The 21,890-nt window shown below is 37.1% G+C and overlaps 1 protein-coding gene across 1 annotated transcript in view; it reads right to left on the bottom strand.

Moving 5' to 3' along the window:
* Positions 1-21,890, bottom strand: part of IL1RAPL2 (interleukin 1 receptor accessory protein like 2) — a gene marked incomplete at its 3' end in the record, with an annotated part of 1,138,357 nt that overhangs the window by 461,689 nt on the left and 654,778 nt on the right. The window contains exon 5 of the mRNA XM_079911241.1: positions 20,046-20,199. Within this exon, the coding sequence (XP_079767367.1) occupies positions 20,046-20,199 (154 nt within the window). The remainder of the gene's footprint in view (positions 1-20,045; positions 20,200-21,890) is intronic.

Raw genomic sequence — 21,890 nt, 5'->3', positions numbered from 1 at the left:
TGTGATTTATGTCAAAGAGTGTTCTTCCTATGTTTTCCCCTAAGAGTTTTATAGTGTCCGGTCTTACATTTAGGTCTCTAATCCATTTTGAGTTTGTGTATGGTGTTAGGGAGTGTTCTAATTTCATTCTTTTACATGTAGCTGTCCAGTTTTCCCAGCACAACTTATTGAAGAGACTGTCTTTTCTCCATTTTCCATCCTTGCCTCCTTTGTCATAGATTAGTTGACCATAGGTGCAGGGGATTATCTCTGGGCCTTCTATCTTGTTCCATTGATTTATATTTCTGTTTTTGTGCCAGTACCATATTGTCTTGATTACTGTAGCTTTGTAGTATAGTCAGAAGTCAGGGAGTCTGATTCCTCCAGCTCCGTTTTTTTCCCTCAAGACTGCTTTGGATATTTGGGGTATTTCATGTCTCCATACAAATTTTAAGATTTTTTTGTTCTAGTTCCATAAAAAATGCCATTGGTAATTTGATAGGTATTGCATTGAATCTGTAGATTGCTTTGGGTAGTATAATCATTTTCACAATATTGATTCTTCCAATCTAAGAACATGGTATATCTCTCCATCTGTTGGTATCATCTTTAATTTCTTTAATCGGTGTCATATTTTTCTGCATACAGGTCTTTTGTCTCCCTAGGTAGGTTTATTCCTAGATATTTTATTCTTTTTGTTGCAGTGGTAAATGAGAGTGTTCCCTTAATTTCTCTTTCAGATTTTTCATCATTAATGTATAGGAATGCAAGAGATTTCTGTGCATTAATTTTGTATCCTGCAACTTTACCAAATTCATTGGTTAGCTCTACTAGTTTTCTGGTGGCATCTTTAGGATTTTCTATGTATAGTATCATGTCATCTGCAAACAGTGACAGTTTTACTTCTTCTTTTCCAATTTGTATTCCTTTTATTTCCTTTTCTTCTCTGATTGCTGTGGGTAGGACTTCCAAAACTATGTTGAATAATAGTGGTGACAGTGGACATCCTTGTCTTGTTCCTGATATTAGAGGAAATACTTTCAGTTTTTCACAATTGAGAATTATGTTTGCTGTGGGTTTGTCGTATATGGCTTTTATTATGTTGAAGTATGTTCCCTCTATGCCCACTTTCTGGAGAGTTTTTATCATAAATGGGTGTTGAATTTTGTCAAAAGCTTTTTCTGCATGTATTGAGATGATCATATGGTTTTTTATTCTTCAATTTGTTAATATGGTGTATCACATTGATTGATTTGTATATACTGAAGAATCCTTGCATCGCTGGGATAAATCCCACTTGATCATGGTGGTATGATCCTTTTAATGTGTTGTTGGATTCTGTATGGGAGTATTTTTACATCTATATTCATCAGTGATATTGCTCTGTAATTTCCTTTTTTTCATAGTATCTTTTTCTGGTTTTAGCATCAGGGTGATGGTTGCCTTGTAGAATGAGTTTGGGAGTCTTCCTTCCTCTGCAATATTTTTGGAGGAGTTTGAGAAGGATGGGTGTTAGCTCTTCTCTAAATGTTTGATAGAATTCACCTGTGAAGCCATCTGGTCCTGGACTTTTGTTTGTTGGAAGATTTTTAATCATAGTTTCAATTTTATTACTTGTGATTGGTCTGTTCATATTTTCTATTTCTTCCTGGTTCAGTCTTGGAGGTTATACCCTTCTAAGAATTTGTCCATTTGTTCCAGGTTGTCCATTTTATTGGCATAGATTTGCTTGCAGTAGTCTCTTAGGATGCTTTGTATATCTGCAGTGTCTGTTGTATCTTCTCCTTTTTTTTTTCTAATTATTGAGTTGAGTCCTCTCCCCCTTTTTCTTAATGAGTGTGGCTAATGGTTTATCAAATTTGTTTATCTTCTCAAAGAACCAGCTTTTAGTTTTATTGATCTTTGCTATTGTTTTCTTTGTTTCTACTTCATTTATTTCTGCTCTGATCTTTATGATTTCTTTCCTTCTGCTAACTTTAGGTTTTGTTTGTTCTTCTTTCTCTAGTTCCTTTAGGTGTAAGGTTAGATTGTTTATTTGTGATTTTCCTTGTTTCTTGAGGTAGGCTTGTATAGCTATAAACTTCCCTCTTACAACTGCTTTTGTTGCATCCCATATGGTTTGGATCGTTGTGTTTTCATTGTCATTTGTTTCTAGGTATTTTTTGATTTCCTCTTTGATTCCTTCAGTGATCTCTTGGTTATTTAGTAACGTATTGTTTAGCCTCCATGTGTTTGTGTTTTTTAAGTTTTTTTCCCTGTAATTCATTTCTAATCTCATAGCAATGTGGCCAGAAAAGATGATATGATTTTAATTTTCTTAAATTTACTACGCTTGATTTGTGACCCAAGATGTGATCTATCTTGGAGAATGTTCTGTGCACACTTGAGAAGAATGTGTGTAATCTGCTGTTTGTGGATGGAATGTCTTATCAATATCAATTATATCTATCTGGTCTATTGTGTCATTTAAAGTTTCTGTTTCCTTATTTATTACCATTTTGGATGATCTGTCCATTGGTGTAAGTGAGGTGTTAAAGTCCCCCACTATTATTGTATTACTGTCGATTTCCTCCTTTATAGCTGTTAGCAGTTGCCTTATATATTGAGGTGCTCCAATGTTGGCTGCATATATGTTTATAATTGTTATATCTTCTTCTTGGATTGATCCCTTGATCATTATGTAGTGTCCTTCCTTGCCTCTTGTAAACACTCTTTATTTTAAACTCTATTTTATCTGATATGAGTATTGCTACTCCAGCTTTCTTTTGATTTCCATTTGTATGGAATATCTTTTTCCATCCTCTCACTTTCAGTCTGTATGTGTCCCTAGGTCTGAAGTGGGTTTCTTGTAGACAGCCTATATATGGGTCTTGTTTCTGTATCCATTCAGCAAGCCTGTTTCTTTTGGTTGGAGCATTTAATCCATTCACATTTAAGTTAATTATAAATATGTATGTTCCTACGACCATTTTCTTAATTGTTTTGGGTTTGTTTTTGTAGGTCCTTTTCTTCTCTTGTGTTTCCCACTTAGAGAATTTTCTTTAGCATTTGTTGTAGAGCTGGTTTGGTGATGCTGAATTCTCTTAGCTTTTGCTTTTCTGTAAAGCTTTTGATTTCTCCATCAAATTTGAATGAGATCCTTGCCAGGTAGAGTAATCTTGGTTGTAGGTTCTTCCCTTTCATCATTTCAAAGGGATGTGCCACTCCCTTCTGGCTTGTAGAGTTTCTGCTGAGAAATCAGCTGTTAACCTTATGGGAGTTCCCTTGTATGTTATTTGTCATTTTTCCCTTGCTGCTTTCAATAATTTTTCTTTGCCTTTAATTTTTGCCAATTTGATTACTATGTGTCTCAGCATGTTTCTCCTTGGGTTTATCCTGTATGGGACTCTCTATGCTTCCTGGACTTGGGTGGTATTTCCTTTCCCATGTTAGGGAATTTTTCAACTATAATCTCTTCAAATATTTTCTCGGGTCCTTTCTCTCTCTCTTCTCCTTCTGCGAACCTTATAATGTGAATGTTGTTGTGTTTAATGTTATCCCAGAGGTCTCTTAGGCTGTCTTCATTTATTTTCATCCTTTTTTCTTTATTCTGTTCTGCAGCAGTGAATTCCACCATTCTGTCTTCCAGGTTGCTTATCCGTTCTTCTGCTTCAGTTATTCTGCTCTTGATTCTTTCTAGTGTAGTTTTCATTTCAGTTATTGTATTGTTTATCTCTGTTTGTTCTTTAATTCTTCTAGGTCTTTGTTAAACATTTCTTGCATCTTCTGGATCTTTGCATCTATTCTTTTTCCGATGTCCTGGATCATCTTCACTATCATTATTCTGAATTCTTTTTCTGGAAGGTTGCCTATCTCCACTTCATTTAGTTGTTTTTCTTGGGTTTTATCTTGTTCCTTCATCTGGTACATAGCCCTCTGCCTTTTCATCTTGTCTCTCTTTCTGTGTATGTGGTTTTTGTTCCACAGGCTGCAGGATTGTAGTTCTTCTTGCTTGTGCTCTCAAATATATTTTAAGCAAATAAAAAAATACAACTATACAGAAACAACAGCAAACTAAAGAATACACAGTTTTCTAGGAATTTCTATCGCTTATTCAATAAATATTCTTTCATCTTTGAAACAAAGTTGTTTCAAGCACTGTGCTAAAGAGAGGAATGCAAAGGGGCAAGATTGATATAACTCCTGTCCTAATGGAACTTAACTTCTAGTTTAATGAGAGGGTTATTTTTCTAACACTTTTATTTATGAAGTCATATATTCTATAACTCAACTAAAGTACTATTTTTACTGAGTAAGTTATTTGCACTTTCTAACTTTTAATGTATTATTAGAAGCTGCTCTGTTCTATCCTGTGTCAAGGCTTTTCTGCTCTTGAGCTGATTCCATCTGCCAATATACTATATGTGAGGGCCATTTCCTTCCTTTCAGCCTACTAAGTAGGTTAGTGGTAGTAATAGTAGTAGCAGTGGTAGTACTAGTACTAGTAGTACTGGTCATAGGACCAGTAAATAATATTCATAATGACAATGGCAATGATAGAAATGGGTATCATTTACTCTGTTATCTCAAATTCTCTCAAGAACTCTGCAGGGTAAAAGTATACAAACAGATGTAGACATGCAGGCTTAGAGAAGTTCAATAACTTACCCAGGGTCATTTGGCAAGTTACTGTTAAAGAAAGAATTTGAAACCAAATATTTCTGACTTTAAATCTTGTGCTCTTTCCACTCACCATACTTTTTCTAGAGCAAGGGAGACTGCTGGGGTGATTTTCTCAGTTCTGCTTCCTGGTATCTCCCTGCTAATAGACTTTAATGTTCATGACATAGTTCATGAGTTGATTTTGTAGTGCATATAATCCCTAAGGAGGGGAGAAGGTTTTGAGGATCAAAAAATCTTTGGAGTACAAAATTGACTTGTGAACCAACCAAAAAGGGATAAATATGGAGTTTGTAAGGGCTAGTTTGAAAATTGTCCTCTTTTAATGTACATTCTGAGAATTAGTGAAGAATATCAGTTAATAGCTTCTGGAAAATGTCAAAAATCCCACATACTTCCACAGTTTTGCTTGAATGACTTTTATAAACCAGATAAGCAGAACTCTCTGAAGTCTTTACATTAATCTGATTTAAATATTTCAATTATAATGAAGATATCAATTAAATTTGGCATAAAAAAGCCTCTGAGGCAAGATTTAGGACTAAGTTAGAAAGGCACTGTGGAGCAGTAGAAAGTGGTAGAAAGCAGCATTGTATTAGGACAAATCCCAGCTTATCTACTCCCAAACTGTGTCTTTAGGGTACATAAATTAACCTCTCTGGATTCTGCTACCTCATGTAAAAACATGAGGGAATCAGATCATATTCTCATCGAAGTCTCTTCTAGCTCTTATCCCCTCCTGAAGCTATTTCTACTTCGCAGATGTTACTGGGTAAATCAAAAGTCTGTGTAGCTAAAATTCCAACTGAGTAAAAATCAATTGATCAATCAACTGAAAAAGAAGCCTCCAAGAATTGGAGAATATTTGATTGACAGGACAGTATAAATGTATGCTCTCTCTTGCAGAAGCTCTAAGGAAATTATTTTGGCTATCTCTCCCGTATCTTTCTTCTTAGTCCTTCCCATCCCCAGACTTACATAGGCCAGCTGGTATGGTGTACCTGCATGCCCCCAACAACCCGTGCAGCAGCAATTACTTTAGTGCCTTTGCAGAGAAGAGACTCAGAAAAATCTTCCTAGAATTGAGTTAAAATGAGGAACTATAAGAAGGAAAGGTGTGCAAACCAGAAAGCACAAGGGAAGGCAAGCCCTCTGGGCTCTAAGAGGCACAGGCTAAGGAGCAGGGTTTATGCACAGTTGTGAGGGATTTTAGTTGGGAAACAGGTACCTAACATCCAAATGCTGGACCCTGCTTATCTGTGAGAAAAATCATAGCTCTTCCATTGTGCATATTCCCAAATATTCCAAGAATATGAGTTATTCTCCCTGGCACTCAAGGTCCTCCAGTAATCAAGTCTACTTTACCTATCTAAATTTACCTCCCAATGTTCTCTAGCACAGTCCCCTGGCTTCATCTTCTCATTCAACTTGAGGAGGTATGGATTATAAGCTTAGAAATTAGAGAGATTCGGGGCTTCTCTGGTGGTGCAGTGGTTAAGAATCTGCCTGCCAATGCAAGGGACACGGGTTCGAGGCCTGGCCTGGGAAGATCCCACATGCCGCTGAGCAACTAAGCCCGTGCATCAGAACTACTGAGCCTGAGCTCTAGAGCCTGCAAGTCACAACTACTGAGCCCACGTGCCACAACTACTGAAGCCTGCGTGCCTAGAGCCTGTGCTCCGCAACAGGAGAGGCCACGACAATGAGACGCCCGCACACTGCAACGAAGAGTAGCCCCCATTCACTGCAACTAAAGAATGCTTGTGCACAGGAACAAAGACCCAACACAGCCAAAAATAAATAAATAAATAAATAAATTTATTTAAAAAAAAAGGAAATTAGAGAGTGGCCTTCAAATTCCAACTTAGTCCCTTAATAGCCATGTGACCTTGGGCAAGTTACTTAACCTCAGAGTTTTGATTTTCTTACCAGTAAAATAATAACACCTACTTCACAAGGCTTTTGTGAAGTTATCATTCAATGAGGTGATGAAAATTATCATAATAGCTATCATTTATTGTGAACCAACTACATACCAGGTTCTATGCTCCTCTCATTGTCCTGCACTTAGGGAATTATACTCCTGTTGGAAGTAAACATCAAATTAAGAATTCAGAACAAGGTATCCCAAAATTATAAAGGCAGCTGCTAGTCTAGGTAGGCAGTCACCTTCAGAATGGCCAGCAAGCTTAAGTGTCAATTTTATCTCAGTAAACCTGGGAGGGTGAAGAATGATCAGCCAGTGCTGAGTATCCCAACAGCAGGATGTGTGCATGCACCAGGAATCAAGGACCGGGCCCCGTGCAACAATCCAAATTAGCAGACTTTTATTCAAAATTGAGGAGATTTAGCAATAAGTTTGCACACCTCAGTATTTTCTTTATTTTCATTAGGGTGTAAAAGACTTAGGAAATCTGAAGAATTTGAAAGGAAATTTAGAATCATGTTTCCTAAAGTGTGGGATTGGAATAGGGAATGGACAGCTGTATACTTGCTGTGTGGCCTTGAGCAAGTCATGTAACTTCTTGAATCTGAGTTTCTTTATATAAAAATTGGGGCCCGTACTTTGAAGGGCTGGAGTAATGATTAGAAATAAATATTTGTAAAGTGATTTATACGGTACCTGAAATAGATTATAAATAGTGTCTGTAGTTATTATGGCAATAGTTATATTCCTCTAGCTCTGACGGATTCAAACGTCAGCTAAATACAGGATGTCATTCCCACATATCAGCAAAAATACAAGTACAGACAGCATGCCTGATATTTAGCAAGTTGATGAGGTTTGGAAAAATCATGATAAGTGGCTTTATTACACTGTCCTGATCCTGGAGAAAATATGTAACACAGGGCCTAGGAGCTGCAGTTTTCATTGATCTCCTATAGTAATCATCAGTTGCCACACACAATTTAGTATTTCATTGTATTCTACCTTATATACCATGCAGACTGCTCCCAAATTTATACCTCCATCCCAGACTTCTCCCTGAATGCAGGACTTACATATCCAACTGCCTATTCAACATCTCCTCCAGGATGTCTAGTGGGTATCTCAAATAAAAATGGCCAAAACAGAACTCTTGGATCTTGCCACAAAATCTTGTCTCCCCCACTCTAATTCAGTTCAGTAAATACAACTAGTGTCTACTCTATTACTGAAACCAAAAACCTAGGAATCATCATGAGAAAGTCCAGTCATTTTTATCTCTATAATATCTCTTGAATCTGTCCACATTTTACTATCTCTATCACCACCACTCTAGTCCAAGCCATCATCATCTTTCTTTTGGATGCTGTAATGGCCTCTTAACCTGTCTCCCTGCCTCCTTCCATCTATTATCCATGAAGCATCCAGAGGAAGATTATTTTTACGTAAGTCAGAAGGAATGTGACATTGTTCTACTTAAAATCATCAAAAGGTGTCCTCCCACTCTAGGATAAAGACAAAACCCTAAAAGGCACTGTGTTATCTGGTCCTTGCCTACCTTTCCAATCTCATTTTGTCCCACTCCCCGTCACTACTCCCTGTGATCCAGCCACATCACTCTCTTTCTGTTCCCTAAGCATGCAGGGATCTTTGGCACCTCAAAGTCAACACATGCTATTCCCTCTGAAATATTTTTCTGATCATCTTTCACCATGATGGCTTTTTCTTAACCTTCAGGGTCCAACCTAAATGTTATTTTGCTTCAAGTAGACCTTCTCCAATGGTCCAATATAAAGTAACAGCCTACCTACTTCTCAGTTATTTTCCTTTATATCACTTACTGCAATTATTAATTATATACTTATACATGTGTTTTTCGTTTTGTCTCTTATCTATTCCCACCCCACATTACACTACAAGCTCTATTAGGGCAGAACATGTCTCTTTTAGCTCACTTCTACTCTGCACAATGAATATTTGATGAAGGTTAAAAAAAATCAAATATATTCATTGTGGATCCAGGGTTGATAATCACTGTATTAGACACTAAATACTTGTTCACTTGTCCCAAAATGTCCCTTTCACCTTTCACCTCATATTGTAGACAGGACGTAAATTAAATAGCATTGTGAAGATAATTTTACTGGCACAAAAGATAAGGATATTGATATTAACAGATGTCCGTTTTAGAAGCAAGGTGGATTAGATGATTTAATTATAATGTTAAACACCTTTTATCAGAAAAAAAATTCAAGCCCAATTATTACTCATGCAACTTTTATGCCAAAGTTTATAGTGAAGCTATGATGCCCTGAATATCAAAATTGAGCAAACGACTCAGGGTATTGATCCAATATCTCTGAACATTATTATTACAGCCTTGCCATCTCATTTTCCCAGAGTACAGCTGAAGAGAATTATCAGAAATTACAGGTAGGGTCTGATGCAAAGAATTCAAAACACACAAAACATTAAAATTCACTCATCCAACAAATATATCAAATGATTACTATAAGCCAGAAACACAACCGGGTGTTTTTTCTAACCAGTCAGAGAGGATCAAGGCAATGTGCCCCAGAAATGAATCAACCTTCTCTGCCTGCAGACCCATGCCTAAGCATCTCATCACTTAGGCTTCTGCATCTGGTGCTTCCCAGTTATTTCTTAGGATCCCCACTGGAGAGTGGTGCCAAATCATGGGGAGATTTCTAGCTATATAAAGTTCTCCTGGCACCAAGAAATGATTTATGGACTTGAACTGATGAATTATTTTCCTATTTGACAGCCAAAGGAGGCCATTTCACTGCCTTTTATAAACCACCAGTGATGAATTATAATGCCATAAGGAATTGCTGGACAGGAAAAGGCCATTCTCCTTAACATGCCTGTTCTAGGGACTCATTTCCACCTCAGCTTTGTCTCTGCAGCCTTTGCTATTGGCTCACACATCATTAAAATGTCTTGCTGGCTGCAAAAGCTCATTTATACAGACAACATTTGCTCTGACCACCTTAATTGACAAATTATTCCACATGATTGCATCTCCTTGAATGAAATAGTTTTGCCTAAAATACAAACATATGTAGCCCTTTGCTTGAGTTTGTCATAGCCCCTAGTTAACTTCCTAATTTTTAAAATTCATCCCCTGTAAATGAAGCACCCTATTAAAAATATCAATTTGTTTTAGACAATTTATCGGACTGTTTTCTTGTGGTAAAATGGCTGTGAGATCATTTTTGCAAGTGTTCCAGTAATAATGATGATGATAATGATACTAATCATAATAATTAATATCATTGATTGAATACCTACTATTTCCCAGACACCATTATAAGTGTTTTTCATATATTTTCTTCACTCAGCACAGCTACTACACCTCCCCATTTTGCATGGAGAAAAAACTGAAATTCAGAAGAGTAAATTAAAGTTCTCAAAGTCACACAGCTACAAGGATTTGAATCAGATTTTTCTGGTTCTAAATCAGGACATAAGGGAGCAAATCAAGTTTTCAGAGTTTTCCAAGGGTCTTCTCTTAGAATCATACTCTTTGTTTTGCTAAGATTCCTGTGTGTGTGTGTGTATGTGTGTGTGCGCATCTGTATCTTAACCTTCTACATATAAGAAAATTTTTTGTTGTCAAATCAGATCATAGTACTATGAGCAATACATTGTTCTATAAGCATTTACTAGTGGAAGGGGCTCAGGCTTTGAGAAAACAATAGCCACCTGAATCTTCATTCTAGCATCATTGTTCAGTTGTTGTAAAACACTGAGAGAAATTACCTAACATCTCCAAATTTCAACTTCAGCATCTGTAAAGAGGGGCTAAGGTGACAATACCACACAGGATCTTTTTGATACTTAAATGAAACCATATCTGTGAAAACATTGAGCCAGCTCCTAGCTCCATAATTGTATTTTGTGTCTAAATGTCAAGATAAACCTTTGTATGGGGAACCAAGAATCTTGGAGAACATTAATCTAACTGGTGAGACAAAACCTAAACAAAGATGTCTAAGATAATTAATTATAAATTAGCATCAGTCAGTGTGGTGAAAACTTTTATAAAATTGCCAAGGGAATTTAGGAGAAATAAACAGGTGATTGTAAAATAAAGTTAATCAAAGTTAATCTGTGAAGACTTCCTGGAGGAAGTCCAGAAGTGCAAATATGTCCTGGCAAAGAAGAGTATGAAGGCATGAAGTAGGCAAACAAGCAGGAAGGTAAGGAGTTAATGGCATTTATGTAGTACTGTTATGTGCAAGAGCCATGCAGGTAGTCTGTGGCATGTTGCTTTAAAAGCAAGGTTTTAGAACAAAGGTGGGTTCAGATCCTAGCCCCACCACTTACTAGCCGTGTGACCATAGACAAGTAACTTAACCTGAGTCTCCATTTCTTCCCTTACAAAATAAAGACAATATTGGCAACCTTCCAATGTTGTTGTGAACTTTGACTGATTGTGAAGTACAGTGCCTGACCCAATAAATGGGCATTCTCTGAGCATCTACTCCACTGTGTTGGATCTAGTTCATGGCTAATCTCCCACCATACTAAGCTTCTAGTTTTCATCCCTTTACAAGGGTAGCTTGATAGAATATTCTCAGCCTTCTCAAACCAACGCTTTCAGGTTAGCAGAGAGCAAGGTAGCTGAGAGTCTCACAAATGAACATAATGGAACTAGGGAAATCTGTGCCCATGGATCTAAGGTGCCTATACACCTAGGATTCATAATGTAATTCCTTCTTAAGAACTCCTTCCCCCACCCCTAACTCAAGTCAGAAAAGTCAGTCAAGGAGTCAATGATCACCTCAGGTGCTGGAAGAGAGCCACTGGAGCGGAACTGGCCTAGACTGGGCACGTTTGCCACATCCTGCTGCTACGGTGCTCTAACTTGCTCACCCCCAGCCCTCCCAGCAAGCTGGTCTCCCGCACAGCTACTTGCGAAAGACTCCCACAGGAATGAATGTTCTCATAGTCCCTGACTTTGCAGAGGAACAAGAGTGTCTTTCTGCTGATGGGACAGTTTAATAGTGTTCGTTCATCTCCCTGTAGGGCATAGAAACACGACACAAAAATTTTCCTAGGACAGAGACTGGAAATCTCTTTGACCCTGGCTGTCACTAATAGGGTAAGAGATAGCACTGTGTCATAGGTTGAGGCAAAGGAGGGAAATAAGGGGGAGAAAGGAGAGACAAAATAAGAGTAGCAGAAGAGGAAGGGAAAAAAATCACTCTAGACTGACATTCAAGGCCCTCCTTCCCACTAATTCTAAGTAGGCTTTTTTTATTCCTCCTTGTCCCCCAAGGTCATGAGTAGAGCTGACCTTGTTTCTAGAGGAAGCAAACAGACACCTGTAGGGTATGAATTGTGACACTGTGGGAAAGGCCCCCCACAGGCACTGCAAAGCTGCCAGAAATTCCCACCATTAGTCATGCCTATGAGTTACAGAATTGAAATATCTATTAAATTGCAAATATGTTAGCTTAGAAGGGAAACATTTTGGCCAATATCAGTCATGAATTCTTTATCTCTTTGAGGTATTAGATTAGCCCCACCAGAAAGCAAGGATCTGGGGAGATGGGCTACAGAGAAGACATGACATTAGGACATTTAAAAGAGCTAGAGAGGGACAAAGATGTCATTCAGGGTGGGCTGGGTAGGGTAGGAAAGGCCAGGGTGACCCAGGAAAAGAGGGAGGCCTAGGAGGAAAGGCAAAGGAGCTGCTGCAAGCCGGTTTGGGTCATAAGATTTCTGTACCTGAAACTGTGCAAAAGAACAGTCAATTATGAAATGCACAGTCAGTCATGTGAAAGCTCCATTAATGTAGCCAAGAACTATTGACTGCTGAGGTCTTTCCTCATTAAGTCACAGAAAAGGTATAAATGAGATATATTCTCATACGATAATCGGGATACAGACATTCAGATCATATCAACTGGCTGCTGAGAGGGAACAGGAAGGAGAGAGAACACACGCCAATGATTTGTCCCCCTTGGTGCTTCACATGGCACTGCTTCGATGCTGCTCTAAGGTGGCTGCTTTATCCCCAGAGCTCTTCATTTATCTGTAACATTTGAGACCAACTTGCTTCATCATCTAAATCGCTCTTCTCTGGAAGGTGATCAATTTGTCAATACCCCTCCTGTAGTATTACATCCATAAATTGTGCCCTTCACTCTCTGCTTGGATCGACCAGTCTGTTGGATGGTGTGATTAGGATAGCTTCTGAGTGCTGTTCTCAGTTTGTCTATTAACTGCTCTCCGGACCACTTTAAGATTTTTTTCCCCACTTGCTGCTGGAGATGGAAATCATGGAGCAGAGTGTGCACCCACCACACAGCCAGTCGCTTGTTTAAAAGTGCTACTGAACCAAATTCTTTAAGGCAAAGGCCACAAATAGGCAGCCCTCAAACAGAATTTAGCCTGCAGGCATGTTTTATTTGGTCCACACAATGCTCAACAAGCCAGGGATTTCCACATAAAAATTTAGACTTCTAGCATCTCTTCAAAAATTAGAGGGCCTAGCAGCACTGGAGCCTTAATTTCATATAACAGCAATCAGCTAGGGCTGAGTTGGTACTGCAAGGACTCTCCAACTTGCTCCCCTCTGTGGCCTCACACACTCACTCAGGTATATGACCTGCCTGGCTTCTAGAAGCATTTTGAATATTGATTAGGGAATTACCCCTTCACTGGCCTAGCGTCAGCCATCAGCAGTAAATGCTTTTCCTTTTAAAGAAGGAATCGAATCAGAGCTATTTATTCTTAAAGCCAAAACAGTGGATTGGCAAATAAGCATTTTAAATAACAGGTTATTTCAGGGATCCTTAGCTCTGGAGACCTGAGCTCTGGAGTCACCATTTTTGGAGTCCTCTTTTGGGTTGCATCTCCTTTTTATCTGGCCCAGAACCCAGGATTAAGGGACTGTGGACAGAGTAACAGGGGGATAGGATAGGAAAGTATTGTGTTAGGAATCAGCAGATATGGGTTCTAGTCCTGGCTATGCCATTCACCAGTTCCCAGCCCAGGGCAAATGGTTTAAACACTGAGCCATAATTTACCCTGCTGAAAAATACAAAATACAAATAATGATAGCAACAACAACAACAATCTTTGCCAACTCCATAAAGTTCTGTGAGAAACAGAATGAGATCTCAGAAGTGAAAGTGCTTTGAAATTATAAAGTTCTCTACAAATACCAAGCTGTCTTATTTGTGCCCAACTGAAGCACTCATCAATGAAATAAGCACCCAACCAATCCAAGCTACACATAATGTCTGAGTACTTACTATATGCTCAGCACTTGGGGAGATGCAAAAGAATTGGTCAACAAAACCCTGTCCTTAAGGAGCTTATAGGCTAGTTGAGAAAATAAGATAAACAATGGAAAACAAGATTATAATTGTAACATAAAGATAATGCCTGCTAAGTATATTACTGAAACTGTTAGAGATACAGTCATCAGTAGGATGCCAGTAGACCCAGGTATTCACTTGACTACTCAATTAGCTTTTTTTTTTTTTTTTTTTTTTTTTACAGTTTATTCTGTGGAAACAGCATCTTCAGATACTCTCAACCAGGGGAAACGTGTTACGTGGTCATACAGTTTAGGAAATGTTCTAAACTATGGCCCATCTTCCTTTTAGAAAATTATAATATATATTAGAATATTATATACACTAAGATGCCCTGAAATGCCTTGCAAGAAGGAAAGCTATATAACTTTGACCTAGCAGATAAACACATTGCCACAGAACTTCTCACCATTCTCTCTTCCTTTCCTTTTTATCTCCCCAAAGTAACTATTAACATCTCTTAGAATTGGAGCTCCATAGAACACAGTTGGGGAAACACTATTTGTCCTAATGAACATATTTTAAATTTTCACAGCTTCCAAAGGGAATAAATTCTGTCTCTACCTGTCTCCTTCAAGAACCACATTAGAAACTTAGATCCTATGCTCCTGGTTGCACAGAGTAGACATTGATTTTTGTGATGATTGGTCTTTACCAACTGAATCAATGTTGTTTAACTAGACTGTTCTCTATTTCTTCACTTCTACTAATTTGAAATCATTGCCATAACTGCAATGAACCTTACTGGAATTGATTTTTTTTTCTCAATACGGATTTTCTATTAATAGGGCCACATGGCATCAAAACATGCAGCCTGGCAAATTCTATCTTCTGTACATTCTTGCTTTTCCTGGAACCATGTTGCTCCTTGTTTCTCTCCTGGCACTGTCCTAAGCTCAGATTCAATTATGTGTCCCATTACTACTAATCTCATCTAAGGTGCTAACTGAGAGCTAAGGACTAGGCTCCAAAATGTCAAGTGTATTCTTTTTAGGGTTATCTAAATTCCAGCAGGGACTTCAAATTGAAGACCAAATAGTTAATGTCTAAAAAGGTCATTATAGTGGGATGATGTACACTGTGATCAATATTTTGGCATCTTTTTCAATGTATATAATATGGGTGAAATTGTATGGTTTGTGCTTGGTGATGGTTGAAAAGTTATAGTTGAGAGTCAGAAAGACCTAGATTCATATTTGTGCTTGGCCAATTACAAAGTATGTGACCTTGGGACATAGCCTCTTTAAGTTTTAGCTTCTTATTCTATAAAATGAGGACAATAATAGTAACCACTCTCATATGGTTGTTGTGAGGAATAGATGAGAAAATGAATGAAATACACTAAGCACAATGTCTCCTTCACAGTAAGCTGTCAATAGACATTAGCTCTCAGGGTGCCCCTATTATGATAACTTAGTTGTTGGCTTAGAGATCACTTCTCCTGATGCATTATTATCACTCAGTCAGAATCTCCACTTCTTTTTATTCCCCCATCTCTCCACCATATCTCTAAATTCCACTGTTTTTCCTAAACCCACTCTCACCCCAGTGTCTCAGGATTAACTGTAGAGGCATGAAAGAACAAAGAGCCAGGGCCAGGAAAAGCCCATTTTCAAATCTGATGGGAAATTGCTTCCTCTGTGTGTAAACAGATGCCATTCTCCACACCAAAGGAAGGTTACCCTAACAAGCTATGCAGTCTAAGTGACACCTTCAACAGTGCACTACAGTTGGTTTTAGCTTTGCAAAGTGAAATTAAAAGCACTTACTGAAGCCATGCATTTGAACATCTTCACCAAAGACTGATTCCAGCTTCCAGTTTGCAATTTAATCAAACCTTGCATGACCAGATTGATTTTCTGCTATTATAGTAATCCAGCAGCAAATCTTTGCAACCTATCCATAGAATAAATCTCTCTTTCTAGCCATGACATTAAGACACCAATGGGTTAAGAAGTCTCTCATCCCTAATAAGTGAAGAGTCTCAAGTCAGGAGCCCTAGAACTATCTAAGATAATCAGGAGTAGGGGTATTATTTGCATATTCACCAGAGAACAGATTAGTGTTTTTTTTCCTAAATAGTCAATATGCTTTTCTGAAAAGGCATAAAATCATGTATTTATGAATGATTTGTTAGGTGAAGGGTGAATTATCTTCTAAATAGAGTTAATTAGTATTGGCTTCCTGCTTGGGTTCATTTTTGGGATCCCCTATAATTTATGTCTGTCATTGACCTTCTCAAGGTAGACGTTCTCCTCTATTATAATAGGAGACCCTATTCCATTATCTTATCCACTCTCTCCCGCTCCTCTTCTCCTTCTTCTATTATCACCTGTTCTACATTCTCATGTAGTCAACCTTCCCTTCTTTCCTTATCACTTTGACTAGGCTTCTGCACAAAATTCAATGTGAGAATAAAGGAAAAAATATCTTTAAAATAGCAAATATCCACCTGAAAAATGCTGTGGGAAATACAACTGTTAGTTGTTGGTATCTTTGGCAAATGACCTAAATACCCTGTTGTACATGTCTATATGTTGTTAAACCACTCCCTATTTATCTGCAGCCTCTAAAAGTATAAAAAAGAAATGTCTACAATAACAGTACACAGGTCTTCTATGATTTAAATATTAAAATGATTCCAGAAAAGTTGCATATAAATCAAATCCTACTTAAATGCAGCTGGCTATTTAAAGAAATCTCATGACAAATTCTTTTATATTGAAAAAATAATTTCATAAAGCCAAAGATTACCTTCTATTTAATCAGTTTTGAATAACTAGATCTTTTTACAACCGGTATATTTAAAGCAAGTAGTACCTATACACTTTAAGAGAGCATTTGTTTCACTGAAGAAATATTTCTGATTTATAAATTTAAAAGAACAGTGAGAAAATAATCTTTTAAAATTTTGATAATCTTTTTAAACTTGCATACTTGCAATACACAATCTTAAAAACCTCTACCTACATGATTTTGTAATTAACCAACTCTATGATTTTTGTATTAATATTCCTAGCCCATGCCTGCATATCGCTAAACTCAAAACAAGTATAAGTGGGTTACTCTTTAAATAATCCCAGCCTTATATTTTGAAATATAAGAGGACAATCTGTTAATTGCTCGTTTTTTTAACATCTTTATTAGAGTATAACTGTACAATGGTGTGTTAGTTTCTGCTTTATAACAAAGTGAATCAGTTATACATATACATATGTCCCCATATCTCTTCCCTCTTGCATCTCCCTCCCTCCCACCCTCCCTATCCCGCCCCTCTACGTGGTCACAAAGCACCGAGCTGATCTCCCTGTGCTATGCGGCTGCTTCCCACTAGCTATCTATTTTACGTTGGGTAGTGTATATATGTCCATGCCACTCTCTCACATTGTTCCAGCTTACCCTTCCCCCTCCCCGTATCCTCAAGTCCATTCTCTAGTAAGTCTCATCTTTATTCCCATCTTGCCCCTAGGTTCCTCATGACCATTTTTTTATTAGATTCCTTATACATGTGTTAGCATACAGTATTTGTTTTTCTCTTTCTGACTTACTTCACTCTGTATAACAGTCTCTAGGTCCATCCACCTCACTACAAATAACTCAGTTTTTTTCCTTTTTATGGCTGAGTAATTGCTCTTTAAACAAGGAAACAAGGAATAATATAGCTTAGACAATATTGCAAATAAAATAAATCTTCACAGAGCAACCTCTTGAACTTCCATACTGAGAAGACATTTTGTCTCTACATCAAGTATAACATTTGAACTCTGTGAATAAATAAACTTGATATATACTTACATGAACAATGACTCAAGGATAAGTTTGAATTATTTTTTTCTAGTATGTAATATATACTCAGTATATTTTTATTTAAATACCAAATGAATAAATTACTGTTTCAGTGGCTGAGGTTTTATCCTCACCCTCCCTTGACAGATTTCCCTTAGTGATCAAAACTCTGTATTTTCATGACATCTGTTAGGAGCTTAGGTGAAATAATTTGGGACCTATGAAAATTAGTTTGGGTGTGTGTGTGTCTGTGTGAACTAACATGCTCACAAGGGAATCATACCTGTGACTGACTTCTTTGGCACCATTTTCTCAGCTAGTATTTCTCAAAGCATGATCCTTGAAAGGCATGCAAGAGATTCCCCAGGACAAAAAGATAAATTCCCTGTCTTACTGATGTACTAAATTAGAATTTGGAGGAGAGAGATGGGAATCTATATTTAAGGAGCCTTATCTTTACCATACCTGGGTTCTTCCATGTGATTCTGATGCACATTAAAGTCTGAGAAACTCTGAGAGGTAGAGTTCAGGTGAAATTTTAAATCCCCAGTTCAACTTTTCTTAAAGTTTAGGGCAAGTGAATTAATGCCTTATAAGACACCCAAAATAAGCTCCAGAATCTAAAAACAAACTAAAGAAACAAATGTGTTGTCACCATAACCCAACAGATGGAAGCATAAAAGAGGTTTGATATTTACTTTATTCTGGTCCAACTTAAAATATAAGCTAAACACTATAATGTTACAAACTTTACTAAATGACCTCCAAATGGAAGTGTTCTGAAAACATCAGATAAGGATTGTGTGACTGTGGTCAAAGTGATGATTCTGCAAGGATTTGTGCATGGTCAGGCCACTTATGAATGATGTATAACTGCCTATGATTGACTCTTCTGCTTGAATGAGGCAGGAAGTCTAGTTCATACTAAGGGAATCAGAAATTAAACAAAAGCAGATCTTTGCTATTTGGATTGGCCAAATATGGTAGTTATTTTGAAAGCTCATGGAGAAGCAACGTGCAATTCTAATCAAAATAATAATTCAAACCTTCACAGAAGGTACTTTACAATTTCAGACTAAGAAGTAGAACTGACATGTATCAGAATAGAGAATGAACTAAAGTATATATATTAATTTTTAATTAATTTTAAAGTATATATATATTGATTTTTATTTTTACTCCTTTTGTTAACATTTAGAATTTAGAAAAAAATGAAAAAAGAAACTAGTTGGCTCTCAGGGATCAAAAACTAAATCAAATATATGTTATACAAATGAACTTATTAAGCAAGTATCATTATTAGTAGACTGATTTTAACACTATCCCATAAAGGTCAGCTAGCCATAAACAAAAACAATATAGAAGAAAATCTATATTCCTAACATTAATGAGAGTATGTTGTAACTAAGCAACTAGTTGATGTCAACATTAGATGGTTAAACAGGTAATGCTCAAGCTAATAAGTGCAATAAATATTACACTTGTCTGGATAATGTCGAATTTTACCATGGCTCAGATTTCACCCACAATACAAAAATGTGTGTGTGTACTTATACACACACACATACATCTAAAACATATATAAGAAGAATAGAATTAGTCAATATTTGCTCAGGCACAATAGTAGGTGGACCTTTTGTCACACTGTTTCTTAAGGTCCATCACACCCATTGTCAGGGATAATCTTTATGTCATTAGGGTCTGTCCTATTTTGCTGAAAATTACTTACTAACATTCTCCACCAGGTAAGAATATTCTGAGTCTCTCTCTTCCATTGTGAGTAGAATTACTAATTTACAATTTGCTTGTACTTCTGATGTAAACCACACATGTGCATGCTATTCATTTGGAGTTGCTCCATTTAAGATTCACTAGAACCTCACAATAACATCACTCATTTATGAGAAATTCTATATAAATGATATTTTGGATGCAGTCCAAGAAGATTTCATTACAAAAGCCCAACAGAACCTCATTCTGAGGCAGCCTTCACCTGCAAGAAGACTCCACATATGGGGTAAGTCAACATTCTAAAGTGGTTCCAGCATATTTCTTCTGAGACGCTTAGTAACAATCAATGATACCCTGAAGGGTTAAGAACCTTTCATAAAAGCAGAGAACAGATATGCAGTAACTGGTACCATGTTCCCTAAATTAATTGTCCATATTCCACATATAGCTTATCAGTATAACTTATTAATAGTGAGTTTCACAACTATTTTATTTGTAGTTAATTATAAATTCACAGCTAGTTTACCCTTTGTTTGAAAACTTTTTCTTCCTGTACCAAATTATACTTAAAATCTCATTTGCCATGATTTGGTTAAACCAATGCTTACCTGTAACTTTCAATTCAGTTGTTCTTCTTACAAGTTTTCCTTCATACTTAAGCTCACAAGTGTAATTTCCCCCATCTTCTTCTTGAACTTCCTGGATTAGAAGGGCATTTCCTTTCTGTATTATGATGCTTCTCCACATTTTTGGCTTGCATTCCTGCAGAGAAAGTATTTTCAAGTAAGCAAAAAATAAAAATTCACATCACTAAGTCTTAGTACTGGCAAGTTAGTACTTTCACTTTTTTGTACTCTTCTCTTTAGTTTTCAAAATATGTAGCTAAAGAGTTACGTCAATGACCAGAAAACATCACAAATGCATCTTATTGTATCCAATTGAAACATCACAACTACCACCCTAAGAACCACTTTAAAGGCCTGATCCCAAGAGCAGAATGTCCTTAGAGACATTCTGCAAAAACAGAAAAGCATACAAGATCCCCAAACGCAAAAGAGGTAGAGCAGTCACTGAGTAGCATTTTAATGCCCTGGTTCTTTCTATATGACAGGAATATGTCCTAAGAGTTCTAAGAGGATAGTGTTCACTTAGCAACATAATATAAACAAGGGAGCCTTAGGCATTATTTAAAAATTCTAATTGGCTTTTACACTGGCAATGGTTTAATTATTTTTTATAGTAAAAACTAATAATAATATTCAAGAGTCTCTCTCCCCATAGTCAAGAGATCTATTGTGAGGAGGTTGAGAGGGGAAGGGGATCAAGAAAATGAGGCTTGAGGAATTCTCTAGAAACATAGCTAGGTAAAATGAGGACACACTTTGTTGTAATAAGGTAATGGGGAAATGATCCACTTATTTTCTGAGTTCAGTGATCTGTGACCAGATAATAAGATTTGGGTTTTGAGGTCAATTCTTTTACTCATCTGGTAAGAATGTGTTGCTACTGGAATTGGACTTTACTAGAAAGGAATGATTCATTTCCGTTGACTGACAGAGATACAACAATAGCAGAGTATGTAAGAATATTCAGCCAAGTGGCTTTGTCTTTTGGGAATTTTCTCAGACTACTTTTTACATATTGCTCCAGTTTGTCTACCACTTATCTCAAATGTTCAACGAAAGTGGTGGCCAAAAGCTGTGCAAATATCAGTGAAGCTGTGGGGGATAGGTGTGAGGGGGTACTGAAGTATTTTATCATTTAAATTCTGGATCTGTCAGTTAAGGAATTAAAAAATTGATCATGAGGCAGATGACATGAATAATAGTTGAGGACAGTTTCCATATTCCCCATGGTATATACAACATCTATTCTACCTCTCCTTCTCCCCACCCTTACTCCCATCCTCTGCAGACACATCCTAAATATTCATGTAAAAGTAAAATCAGTGCTGACTCTCAATCCCCAGCTCTGCATGCTTGAGTGTGTGCATGTGTGTGTGCGCACATGTCGTAAAATGATTTGGAAGTGTGAGTACCCATTTATTAGATTTTACTGTAACAAAATTTCTTCTGTTATGATAACAGAAGTGAAAACAAAACACAAAAACTGACACTTAAGTTCACAGGTATAATATTTAAGAGATACACTTGCTTTATGTCCAATACAACTACCCACACACATTGTCAGAGAGTAAATAAAAGTAATACTGTCTAGGGCATCTAGATATAAAGCTGCTTCACTCCCTAGGGTCTTTCCAAAGAACACTTAAGGGTCTGTCTGAAATTCTATTACATACCATGTCTGGCAAGGTTTATCACCTATATGAGATTTGCTTCTGAGTTAAACCTTGGGATATAAGGTTTCTGGGAAAATGAAAAAGAAAGACTGAACAGAAAGAAAAAAAATAGCCCAGCTGCCACTATCGTCATACAATAATAATCCACAATTAT

The sequence above is a fragment of the Stenella coeruleoalba genome (genome assembly GCF_951394435.1).
Source record: "Stenella coeruleoalba genome assembly, chromosome: X".
Classification (NCBI taxonomy): domain Eukaryota; kingdom Metazoa; phylum Chordata; class Mammalia; order Artiodactyla; family Delphinidae; genus Stenella; species Stenella coeruleoalba.
The sequence above is the reverse complement of the archived record's forward strand: the minus strand, read 5'-3'. Positions and strand labels throughout refer to the sequence as shown.